We start from the raw sequence: 12,351 nt of genomic DNA, 5'->3' as shown, positions 1-12,351 counted from the left end.
TAACACAACATTTCAGCCAAATGTAAATTGTAGAATTGTCCAATGTGTGATCCACCGTTTCTGCCCCCTTTGACTGGAAAAGATTTTGATTCCAAAACCTGCCCAGAAGCAGTAACTTCTAACTGGATTCTACTTCAGTCAGCTTTTACTCCTTAAAATAAAGATGTTTACATACACAGACTTGCAGTTTTACTTATAAATCTAAAAAGTATAAAGCAGCAATGAAATATTTTGGAATTACAGAGTGTCCTGATGAAAAATGAAAATCACATTCTGCCTTAAAAATCCAGCAGAACAAATTCTGAACCAGGCCTGAAAACAAAGCAGTTTTTAGGGATGACAGAGTTATTGTTCATCTTCACTACACTGGAACCACTCCAGGGGCAGATTTCTGACCTCATTACTTCAAGACTGCACAGCCAAGAAAGATCCCAGTTCCTCAAGCACAGAAATTCAACTGTAGGTCAGTCAGGTACACAGAAACACATCTGGTATCCAAATTTCTATTTAATTAAAGTCAAAATTACTTCTACAGCTAAAATTCTTACACAGGTGGTTTTCCTGCATTGATCTCACCCTGAACACTCTAAGTTTTTCCATTGGTTTCTGGAAGTTTTAGCATAAAAATATAAATTTGAGTAAGCCAAACATTTCCTATTGAGATTCCAGCCTCTGACTTGTGGAACATTAATAAAATCTCCCTGCTTTTAACAAAACAGTTTGCTGATAGGAAAAGGGAAATAGTTAAGGGTAGCTTTAATTTGTTTCAAGTAGGACAAACCAAGGTAAAAGTGCATGTCTAAATATGGGAAAAGTAACAGTTCTTCCTTTATTTTTAATGTCTCAAATTCTTATCTAGCACATAAAGTTATTATTCATTTTAATTAGATGTTTTACTCAGGTTTATGTTAAAGTGCCTGTCCTTTAGCCTGAGGGCTTCTAAAGATGAGTGTACACTCTGAAACAAAATAAACAACTTCAGTTATTATTTGCCATCCACAATTCCTAAAAACAACTTCAGTGTAGTCAGTCAGTTTTTCCTTTGCATCCTACATGGAGCCCAGAAAAAGCCAGAGCTGCTTCCCTCATTCCCAGCACACCCAAAGGACATCAAACCTGGGAGAAGGGACAAACCAGGTCAGCTCCAAGTCAGCTGAAATTCACAATAAGCTGGATTATACAACTCCCAAAAATACAGGCAACCTCTCAGTTGGAGCCTGGCCCAACATAAAACTGAACCAAGGAGTTTGATTTGTAAACTTCTTGTTTGTTTCTATCAGAACTTCTATCAGCAGGACAGAAGTCTAATTGTGCAAATTTTAAATATCTGTACAACTCAGTTTAAGGCAGTTAGAAATCTCACAGAATATATATTAGTTCTACAGGCTCTTCATTATCTCGCTAAAAATTGCCTCCTGAAAAAACAATGACATGGAAAATTTTGCAGAGTGTAGATAAAATAAGGTTTCTTACTTTTTTGTTTTTATAACTCATGAATGACAGGCTTTTAGCTCTTTCTTTTCTACCTGTTATCTTCTACTTTTGTACTAATAGTTAAATTAGTGTTTAAGTCCTAGCATGAAGAGTTTAGACTATTCTAAACAAAAACTTATTATTAACCTTCATCAGATTAAAGCAACTTTTACATCTAATTGAATTTGTATGTGAAAATTGCTTCTGTTTGTCTGAGTAGCCAGGTTTTTAAGGATTTCTCCAAAGTCAAAGAATGGTTGGGGTTGGAAGGGACCTTAAAGGAGGGACACCTTCCACTGTCCCAAGCTGCTCCCAGCCCTGTCCAGCCTGGCCTTGGGCACTGCCAGGGATCCAGGGGCAGCCACAGCTGTGCCAGGGCCTCACACCCTCACAGGGAACAATTCCTTCCTGATATCCCATCCATCCCTGCCCTCTGTCATCATTCCTCCTTGTCCTGTCTCTATGTGATGTGTCATTGCATTGACCTTTTGTATTTTATGGATAATCTATCTTGTCTTGCCTAGTACACAATCTGGGAATTACCTCCCATGGTTCAGGACACACGCTCTGCTTCTCCACTTGCAGAATGTTTATTGGGATTAAGTGCAAGCAACTTAAATTTAGCAACCACAGCATGTAAATGCATTCCAACCCTTACAGCACTCTTGGCTTTTTTTTTTGAAAGGCTACATATAAAACAGCAACTGAATGTGATACAAAATTTCCCTGGCAAGTTTTACAAGAACACGGAAATCAATTTGCCTCCTTTGTCGGATCGATTAATGTGAAGATTCCTTATGGGAATGTGCAAGCTTTCCATCAGCAAGTATGAAAAATAGACTGTAATATGTTAAAAAACTAAACAAAAGCATGTTCTCAGTCAATGTTGATTATGTTGGCCTCTTGCAAAGTGGCAAGCGAAGTCGTACTTGTTTTTACACTTACACCCACAAATGTTACACTGGAAAGGATTTTCAAATCCATGGCATCCCATGTGGATGGTGTAAAGGATATTGTCTGCAAAGTACATGTCACAGTGTGGGCAGTGGTGCAGGAGCTGAGGGTCCTGCACTGGCAGGGTTGGAGCTGGAGTGCTGGGCTGGCTGTTGCTGATGCTGGGAGTGCTGGTGTGGGCACTGCGGTCGCTGCTGGGCCCTGCCACGGGACTATAGTTCCTCTGGTTGTGCGTGGGCCGGGAGTCAGGGCTGGTTGGAGAGGAATTCTGAGGGATATTTGCTGACACAGCTGAAACTACTGCAGGTGCAGCAGGCTGCTGTATCATGAAAGGCTTTTCGTCTTGACAGGAAACGACGTCAGGAGAGGCTGGATTTTGGTTTTCGGGTGGCAAACTGGACAACTGTCCTGCTAAGGTGGAGAGCTGGTTTAAAGGATTATCCACCATGAGGTCCTGTGGATCTCTTGGCAAGCCCCCGCTCGGAGCGCTCTTTGCCATGCTCTCGTACGCCTCAGTCTGGATGTTGGGGATCTCGTGGGTGAAATCGTTAAGGTAGTCTGGTTTCTGCACCACCATGGAGGGCGGGCTCAGATTAATTAACGCTCTCCTGCTGTAGCCCAAATTGCTGGTCTTCTTCTGCAGAACCCCCCACATCTTCTTGCTGCTCAGGGAGGATCTGGTGCCCTTGATGGGCACCATCTTGTGCTTGCGCCGGCGGTGGTGGGACAGGTTGCTGCGGTCGCTGCAGCGGAAGGAGCACAGCTCGCACTTGTAGGGCTTCTCCCCGGTGTGGGACCGCATGTGAGCCTCCAGGTGACGCTCGTAGGCCGAGGCAAAGGGACACAGGTGGCACCTGTGTGGCTTCTCCCCTGGAAAATCAGAACAGGTTAGCCCCCAGCACCTCAGAGCCTGGAACAGGCTTTGTGCGCTGGTCCAGCTTCAGTCACGGCCAACCTTGAGCTCAGCTGGGTGTCCTGGGGGAGTGGGGAGCACTGGGACAGCTCTGCCCCACCCAGGGATCAGCAGCACACAGAAAAATCCTGAGGGGAATCAGCACAACACACCAACCTGCCTGGGAACTGCAGCAACAGCGCCAAGGACTCAGTGCAGTGATGTCTGTGTGGTGCCAGCTCCCCCTCAGCCATGGAGGGCACAGGGGAGCACAGCAATGTCTGTACCACCAAAATGTCACTGCTCTTCAGGAGAACTCTGAGGGAGGCTATCCTTCTGGGACCTCCCAAACACCCCTACTCCTAAACACCCTGCAACTACCACCTAAATAACCCACACACACAGGCAGCCACTCAAGGACTGAGCTTTGGAAAAGGATCCTGTGGCTAAAGAGTTGGAACTGAAATCAAAAGCCAGGCATTCCCTGGAGAGCTGTGTGCTCTTCCAGATGGGATGATGATCAGGGAGACCATCATCTCCTCTGCACATGCAGAACTTTGTTCTTCTATCACATTAAATTTTTATATACAAAGTTTTCTGAGTATTTAAAAAAAAGTTAATGTGAGTAACATAATAGCAGGCCAACACTTTTGTAAGGCAGCACTTGAGGAGTTCTGATTTTCCCTTGATAGACTGATCTGATGTGCCTGAAGGATCAGAAGTGCCTAAAGGATCTGATGTGTGTTCGGGTGCTGAAATCAAAGATCATCTTACTCTTCCTATCTCGAGTGCCAGCTCAATTTCTAAATCCCTGTCATGTGGCTGATGAGCATTCCACACTTTGGAATGACAGTCTCAGACACCAAATAGATTTCTTTTTTTCCCCCTACATCATTGGCTCTCCAAGAGGAAAGAAATCAATTTTTGTGCTACCTCTAAGTACCTTCTTTGCACCAAGTAAAACCATGATTTCTCCATGAGCATCTCTCTGCACTCATGTATGTACACACAAGGATGAGTAAAGATCTGGAGACTTGATAAAATGGTATGAGAAGATTGGCAAACTGTGTGAATGCAGGGAGTTTGCCAATCTGATTTCATTCTAAACTGGTTGCACAGAGATAAAAGTTTTGCATCACATGTAGCACAGTACAGCTGGTGAACTACTCATTACCTGCTGTCACACTCAGCATGAAACCAATCCTGCAGTAGGCTGCACTTAATAATAATGACAATAATGATGATCATGCCTGGTCACAGTTCCTTTGGCAGATGTCCAGGCTGCTGTACCTGTTTATTTACACTGCTCTGAGGCTGTGAGGCAGCTGCCACTTCCCTACCTTAGTGCTGACTCATCTGAGCCCTCACAGCACAAGCAGCATCTCCTGGCCCCCTGCCAGGCAAGGCAAACAACACTCAGGCCTTGGATCTTCTTCCCTTAACTGAAAAAACAAACCAAACCTGAAAAACCAAACCAAAAAACTCTTTTCTTGTTGTGGAAGACACAAGAGAAGAATTCACCAGGTCCTTCAGAATCTGAACCTCAGAACTCTGTGATTTCTGGCTGGTTGCCATTTCCTACCCCATTGTGCCCTGTTGACACAAGCCAACACTGCAGGGCCAGTGAAGGAGCCCCAGCTTTCCCAAAATGGACCCAGGGAGCTCCTGTGTGGAAGGAATGGCTCCCAGCAAAGTGAGAATCTGACTAACTGTACCTGAGAGAGCTACAACCACATCCCAGTTACAACAGGTGACTCCCAAAGTGCCACCTACCCAAGACCACTGAAAAGAGACACCTGGAAGCTTTGGGACAGTCCATACCACACTGGAAACCTGTAAAAAACTTTTGTTCTTTGCAGGACACAATTTTTTTCTGCTCTAAGACCCTGAAGTCATCTGTATTGGTGTGATACACTTGACAGAGTTCACAAGCACCTATTTTCTTGTTTTCTCTCATTTGCCATGAAGTTGGAGCTTTCAGAACAGTTCAGGATATTTTAACTTTTATGAGAGTTTTGCTTTTCAGGTTTATACATCCAACAGTGGCAAATGCTCTTTAACAAGCCACAGTTGATAATTTTTTCTGTTCACTCCTGATACCAGACACTAACTTGATGGTATGTCCTCACATTTGAATATTCTACCAATAACTTTATTTTTATTACTATGCTTTGTACTTCCACATCTAGAATGTTGTGCAGAACAGGAATATTCTCATGGCTAAACAACAGAGGAAGAAAAGGCCCTATAAATCTCTGTGTAGGAACATGTACATTTTTAACTTTTCTCAGGACAGAAAAACTAAATATTTTCGGGCCCTTCAATTTACATTGAAGCTTTCATGCTAAACTTTACTCCCATATAGTTACTTACAATAATAAATGTCAGTAGGGATTTGCACAGTTTAAATAGGTACAGGGCACTCCTTTATAAAAATAGACTATAAAGACCCACCAATTATTGCTAATTATTGTTATTGTTAAGAATTCTCTTCCAGATGGGATGATGATCAGGGAGACCATCATCTCCTCTGCACATACTGAACTTTGTTCTTCTATCAAATGAAATGTATAGATACAAAGTTTTCTGAGGATTTTTTAAAAAGTTAATGTGATTAACAGAATAACAGGCCAGCCAACACTTTTGTAAGGCAGCACTTTAGCACTTCTGATTTTCCCTTGACAGACTGATCCAGGAGTTACAGATCCAGGTCTGCAATGTCAGAAGTGCCTAAAGGATCAGATGTGTGTTCAGGAGCTGAAATCCAAAATCATCTTACTCTTCCTATCTCAAGTGCCAGCTCAGTTTCTAAATCCCTGTCATGTGACTGATGAGCAGGATGAATTTGCCAACTGCTGCCATGGAAATCCCAATGCAGAGTAAACCCCCAAGGGCTCCCAGGCAGGCAGAGAGAAGATCCCATACCTGTGTGAATCCTGATGTGCTCGATGAGCCGTGCTGTTCCTTTGCTGGCATAGTTACAGTATCGACACTTTAACTTCCCATCAAAAGTCCTTTCAAAGCCATCCACCAACATTCCTGAGTTTTCATCCAGTGAAACTTCAACAGAAGGATGATCCAGGCCATTCTGATCACCTTCTGTTCCAGCTGTGAACAATGCAACACAGATTTTAATGAACAATTTGTGGGATGCCATCTGCCACACTGTGAGTAAATGCCAAAGAGCTTTTGCTTCTCTCGGCCCTTGGTTTTTAAATATAGAGAATTATAAAAAACATTCCCTGATTAAAACAAAGGTAATCAATTTGCCTCCTTTGTCAAATTGATTAATGTGAAGATTCCTTATGGGAATCTTCACATTACATACACATCCTTTGTGACACAAAAATGACTATCAGAAATGCTTCCATACAGCAGCACTACCTGGACTGTGAACACTACCTGGACTGAAGTCACTCTCAAAAATATCAAATTTATGGTACTAGAAAAAACTCACCTCCCTGGAGAGTCTCTACTTCCTTGTCACCAGTAACTGATCCAGAAATCATATTGACATGGTGGGTCTGCTGGGTCAGATATTCCTGAAAATCTTTCACAAAATCCAACGGTTCTGCCTTCTTTTCCCCCATATTGACTCTTTCATTTACAACCTCTCGTGCCTAGAAGGAAAAATGTTTTCAGAACACAAGTGTCATTGAGTTTGGCTGCATTCATAAAAACAAATTCAGGTTTTGGGCTGGATTTTAAGTGAAGAATTACTTTTATCACACAGTTTGAGGGCCGTGGTTTAGCAAAGTCCGGTTTTCAGTTGAGGGTGTGGTTCCCTGAGGGGACTGGGTGGAGCCAATGAGCGGCCAAGTTTGAAGAGCCAATCAGCTGGCTAGATTTGAAGATTGACATCTGGTTAACCAATCAGCAGGCAAGTTTGGAAGAGTGACACCTGCTTAAACCACTTAGAAGAGCTGAACACGCCTCCACGAGAACACATTTAATGGGCTGGGCCCTGAGGACTTGTGGCTTAGGGCCTCTCATGTGTGGTGGTGCTCACAGGGGTCCCAGGACCAGGGAAGAGATGAGAATCTTGATTCTGTGTTTCAGAAGGCTGATTTATTATTTTATGATATATATTAAAAGAAAATTATATACTAAAACTATACTAAAAGAATAGAAGAAAGGATTTCATCAGAAGGCTGGCAAGGAAAGGTAAAGAATGGAATGATAATAAAATCTTGTGACTGACCAGAGTCCGAGCCAGCTGACTGTGATTGGCCATTAATTAAAAACAGCCACATGAGACCAATCACAGATGCACCTGTTGCCTTCCACAGCAGCAGATAATCAATGTTTACATTGTGCTCCTGAGGCCTCTCAGCTTCTCAGGAGGAAAAATTCTGGCAAAGAGATTTTTCAGAAAATATCATGGCTACACTCATGGCCAAGCCTGGGCCATGGGCTGGGATTTCTGCCACCACCAGGCCCTGCTGCCAGGACTGTCCCAGCACATGAACACACCAATTCTATCCCGAGTCAGGAAAAGGAAAGGGTGAAGACACATAGAGAAAACAACACATACACTGAGGGCAGTGAAGGAGGAATCAAATTCTAGTTGGAAGGGGATTGAGGAGATGCCTTGGTCTTGGGCTGAAATTCTTTTGTGAGGCAATGGTGAAGATGTATTTTGATCTATCAGACTTTGCTTTTTCGCTGTAGCTCATGGAGTGCATGTGGGGATGATGCATGGAGTGCACCTTCTGAGAGAAGGACACTCAGGCTGGAGTGTGTGGATGCTGAAAAGCTGTAATCCAATGAGAAGCTTGAACAGAGAGAGATGAGAAACTTTGCCCCAGGAACAGAAGAAGAAAAACCTCTGCTCCCAGAGATAAAAGTGGAGCACTTTTGTTTTTATGCATCCATAAAATAGTGCCCCATAAGTTATCATGGCCCATGAAAGCAGCTTTGGGGAAGCTGTAACTCATGGGATTTTCACACTGCAAACAGATTTTCCTTTCCTGGCAGCTGATTTGCTGTGACACTGAAGCCACAAGAGAATTGCTTCTTGTGGAGAAGTCTCCATGGCATGGCAAGAGAGACTCCTCTCCCTGGGTGGACTGAAGAAAGATTATTTTAGAGGTGGCAAACTGACTGAAAGTCCCAGGTTTTGTCTCTTTACAGCTTTTGTCCCTTTCTTGTCTGTGGGAAAGAAAAGAGAGTATTGGGGCAGAAGTGTTCTGAAAGTTTTTTGTTCTGATTTTATCATTTTTTATTTTAATTCTGTTAATAAAGTTTTCTTTATACCATTTAAAGTTTTGAGCCTGGTTTGCCTTCCCCCTCCTCATCCATATCTCACAGCAGGAAATGAGTAAATAAATAAGTTTTAGTGCATGCATGGGCATTTGGCCAGCATTAGACCCACTACACTGAGTCAAAAAGCAAATCTGCAACCATAAGAATATTAATTTTTGAATGTTTAACTCATTAAAGATCACCAAATACAATTTATGGCGAAATCACTTTCAGCAACAGGTAAATGACATAACAATAAAATAGTAAATAAAATTTTTAAATTAAAAAAAACACATAATAATAAAAATCAAGCTGCCTTTTTAAAAAATAAAACCAATGGATCATACCTGAATTTTAGTTCCCTGCTAAGTAGCAAACATGCTCCAAAATGTACCTCAACACGTCAGATAAAAAGCTCAGAGCACAGCTTCTCCACTTTTCCTACAGGGAATAAAAAGGAAATGTGAGTCCATTACTCTTCCCAACCCACATCAGTTTTAAGAAAGAAACCTGAAAAATATTTGTGTTTGAAAGACAGGAATCTAACACTCTGCTGCTCTAAATTTTATTAAATCAATCACACTTCCAGTAAAAGTTTTTCAAAGACTGCATCCTCTGCTTCTGGATGTCACCTGAAGGACACTTCTGACTCACTTCTGTTTTCCAATAAACACCTGGCTCCAAAAAACCCCAAATTTGGGGCAGTCAGTTATGGGAGCTGCAAGGTGGGGAAACAACTGAATGCTGGTGATTAGCAAAGCTGGAAAGAAGCCTTAGACAAAGCACTGTTTCACAGTTCTCCCAAAATTTGACTTTCCTATCCTGAGTAAAAGTCTTATTCCAGTCCATTATTTTGCACTGAAATCATTAAAATATTCCCCAGAAATCACTGGTCAGACTGGTTTTGGGGAGTGTAAATAACAAACTTCTATAGAGTCCCAATTTACAATGAATTTGGGAAGAGAGAGCTTGGGATACATTTGGAAGGAGAACAAGTCTGTCACATTATTTCTGCAGGTTATAATCAGAAATAATTTACAATGCTACCATTTCAATAAGAATATTCGTTATTTTTAAGAGGTACTTAGGTGACCTACAGGAACTCAAGTTCTGAGTTCTAGACCACATTTAAATATCTTCTCCTGTGTATCCAAATTACAGATGTTTGTTCACTTTTAGCATCCACATGAGGATGTTCTTTCCCATCTTACCTGAGTGTGTTCAATTCCCAGCATTAATTATCATCATTAAGTTAGTTTAGAACACATCTTTATGTATCTACCTACCTACCTACCTACCCTCTTCCAGGTGTCACAGCCTCCTGTAGGCTTAAGTTAATTTGTGTTCCATTTGTTGGTGTCTCCTGCAATAAAACAAAGAGATCAGGATATTAATTATAATATTAAAGATATCTCTAATATTGAAGATATGAAGAGAAAAACAGGACAGTGTAACACAGAGTCCTGGCCAGGCCAACTTTCCATGAATTATAAGAAGAAATAACAATTTAAAATGAAACCATTCAAAACAACATCAAAGGTTTGTGTTATCAGAGGAGAATCTGTGTGTGCCTTTGGGTAAGGCACTAAAACTTATTTCAGAGAATCACAGGATGGTTTGGGTTGGAGGGGACCTTAAATCCCATCCATGGCAGGGACACCTCCCACTGTCCCAGGTGCTCCAGGCTCCATCCAGCCTGGCCTTGGGCACTGCCAGGGATCCAGGGGCAGCCACAGCTGCTCTGGGCACCCTGTGCCAGGGCCTCCCACCCTACTTGGGAGGAATTTCTTCCCAATATCCCATCTAACTCTGCTCTCTGTCAGTTTTCCCCTTGTCCTGTCACTCCAGGCTCTTGTAAATAGTCTCTCTCCATCTTTCTTTTGTGTCCTTTCATGTCCTGAAAGGCCACAATTAGGTCGCTTCAAAGCTTTCTCCTCTCCAGGCTGAACAACCCCAATTCTCTCAGCCTTATTTGACTGCACTGATTGCTTTTAAAAAACATTTAATTTTGAAATAAAATGGCACAAAATTTCATAAACAGGATAGGGATTAACTGCATAAAACTTCCTTTCTCTGCCTCATTGATTTATCCTGAGAACACTCCTTATTTTCTTTACACCATGTTGGGAAGTCACCACAACTTGAACATGACCCAAAGCTCCCATCTGTGTGCTCAAACACTTCTGTCATTTTATGAGGCATCTTTCAGAGCTACACAGCCAGCAGCTCTCCTTCTCAGGGGAGGATGACACACATCTGATCCTTGCTGTGTCACCCCTGCAAAGCAGAAAATGCAATTCTAATTAGCAGAAACTGAGCAGCCCAGCTCGCGTTTCACACACAGGGAGGGGCTGAGCACACCGGGTGTTACCCGAGCTCTGCTGACACACCCACAGCACCAGCAGCAGGGCACTGGTCACTCATCTGCTATCCAGGCACAGCTGCTGGACTCGACAGGGGTCACTGAGGTGAGCCAAGTTTGCTGTCAAAGAACAGCCAGGATGAAATATTCTGCCTAAATAATGCTGCAAAGAAAGCAGTTCATGGTGCACAGCCAGTTGCTTCATACACACAGTCAGAAGTAATCCTGCAGTAATTATAAGAGCATAAAGTATCCATAAGGACATGGATGCAGTAAGAAAACAAATTTACTGTGAGCATATGTATCCCACCTTCTAATAAGGAAAACCGAGGAAAAAACGGGAGTGTTCTCTGTTCCATCTCTTCCATAGCTAATAAATAAACACAGAAAGGAATCCAAACTCCATCCAAGCCCTTCCTGGTCCTCCTGAATGAGTTTGACGGTGGGGAGGGAGTGAAGCACAGCTCGGTGGCCACCGTGACCTGTCACCAACCCCGAACGCCTCCTCGATCCCGCTCCTCCTCCTCCGCCCCATGCCAGAGTGGGGAGGGACAGGGGCACGGGAAACCTCCCAGAAACCCGCGTGTCCCCCTCCGGGCTCCGTGGGACAAGAGGGACGGAGCTCCTGAGAGCATCCAGGGAAGGGCAGTGAAGATGCTGAAGGCACTGGGGCATCTCCGTGCCCGGGAAGGGCTGAGGGAGCTGAGGCTGCTCAGCCTGGAGAGGAGCCCCAGCAAGCTGGGAGGGCGCTCAGCCCTGGCTGTCCCCGGGTGTCCCTGGGTGTCAGAGCCGTGCCCAGGCTGTCCCCGGGTGTCCCAGCAGGGCCCAGGTTCTGCTCCGGGGACCACCAGTGGCACCAGAGCCACGGGCAGGGACTGATGCACACCAAGTTCCACCTCAACGAGGAAAAACTTCTTTACTATGAAGTGACAGCGCTGAACAGGCTGCCCGGAGAGGGTGCGGAGTCTCCCCCAGTGCCGACAGTCCAGAACCTGCGCGTGTGCCCGGGGATGGCCCCGCCTGAGCAGGGAGGTGGCCCCGGATCGATCCCTTCCAACCTCACCCACTCTGATTCTGTGATTACAGTGACCCTGCGATTTCAGTAACTCTGTGATTTCTGCCACTCTGTAATTTCTGTGATCCCTCTGATTCCCGTGTCCCTCAGCCCCGCACCAAGGCAGCAGCCTCGGGGCTGCGCCGCTGACCCGGCCCCGCTCCCGGCGGGGCAGCGCGGCCCTCCCCAAGCGCTGCCCCCCGCCCGGCTCCATCACGGCACAGGGAGGCCCCGGAAGGAGAAGGAGGGAGGGAAAGGGAGAGGGAAAGAGAGGGAAGGGCAGAAAGAAGCGGGAAGGGGAGGACGGGCAGCACTCACCGCCGCCACCCCGCGCCGCTCCCGCCTCCCGCCGCCGCCATGTTTGTTGTGCCT

General features: G+C 44.4%; 1 protein-coding gene across 3 annotated transcripts; it reads right to left on the bottom strand.

The window, feature by feature from the left end:
- Positions 1 to 2,044: 2,044 nt before the first annotated feature.
- IKZF5 (IKAROS family zinc finger 5) lies at positions 2,045 to 12,350 on the bottom strand. 3 transcript variants are annotated; one of them, XM_054277434.1, is made up of 6 exons: positions 12,298 to 12,350; positions 9,854 to 9,926; positions 8,911 to 9,004; positions 6,777 to 6,939; positions 6,245 to 6,427; positions 2,045 to 3,297 (listed from the first exon to the last, which is right to left on the bottom strand). In XM_054277434.1, exons 4-6 carry the CDS (start codon positions 6,907 to 6,909, stop codon positions 2,354 to 2,356), a joined length of 1,260 nt encoding a protein of 419 aa, XP_054133409.1. In that variant the 5' UTR covers positions 6,910 to 6,939; positions 8,911 to 9,004; positions 9,854 to 9,926; positions 12,298 to 12,350; the 3' UTR covers positions 2,045 to 2,353. The 3 variants fall into 3 exon arrangements, with proteins under 3 accessions (XP_054133409.1, XP_054133410.1, XP_054133408.1); XM_054277435.1 differs by having other exon boundaries at positions 9,858 to 9,926; XM_054277433.1 differs by having other exon boundaries at positions 9,862 to 9,926.
- Between the last annotated feature and the right edge of the window lies 1 nt (position 12,351).

The sequence above is a fragment of the Melozone crissalis genome, unplaced genomic scaffold, assembly GCF_028551555.1.
Source record: "Melozone crissalis strain CALT ecotype California unplaced genomic scaffold, PUWL_Pcris_2 ptg000019l_1, whole genome shotgun sequence".
Classification (NCBI taxonomy): domain Eukaryota; kingdom Metazoa; phylum Chordata; class Aves; order Passeriformes; family Passerellidae; genus Melozone; species Melozone crissalis.
The sequence above is the reverse complement of the archived record's forward strand: the minus strand, read 5'-3'. Positions and strand labels throughout refer to the sequence as shown.

Coding starts and splice junctions, on each gene's coding strand:
- IKZF5 (XM_054277434.1), bottom strand. CDS start 6,909: ATGGGGGAAAAGAAGGCAGAACCGTTGGATTTTGTGAAAGATTTTCAG. Junction 6,428..6,776: donor AGTAGAGACTCTCCAGGGAG/GTGAGTTTTTTC, acceptor CATTGTTCACAG/CTGGAACAGAAGGTGATCAG. Junction 3,298..6,244: donor GCACATCAGGATTCACACAG/GTATGGGATCTT, acceptor CTGATTTTCCAG/GGGAGAAGCCACACAGGTGC.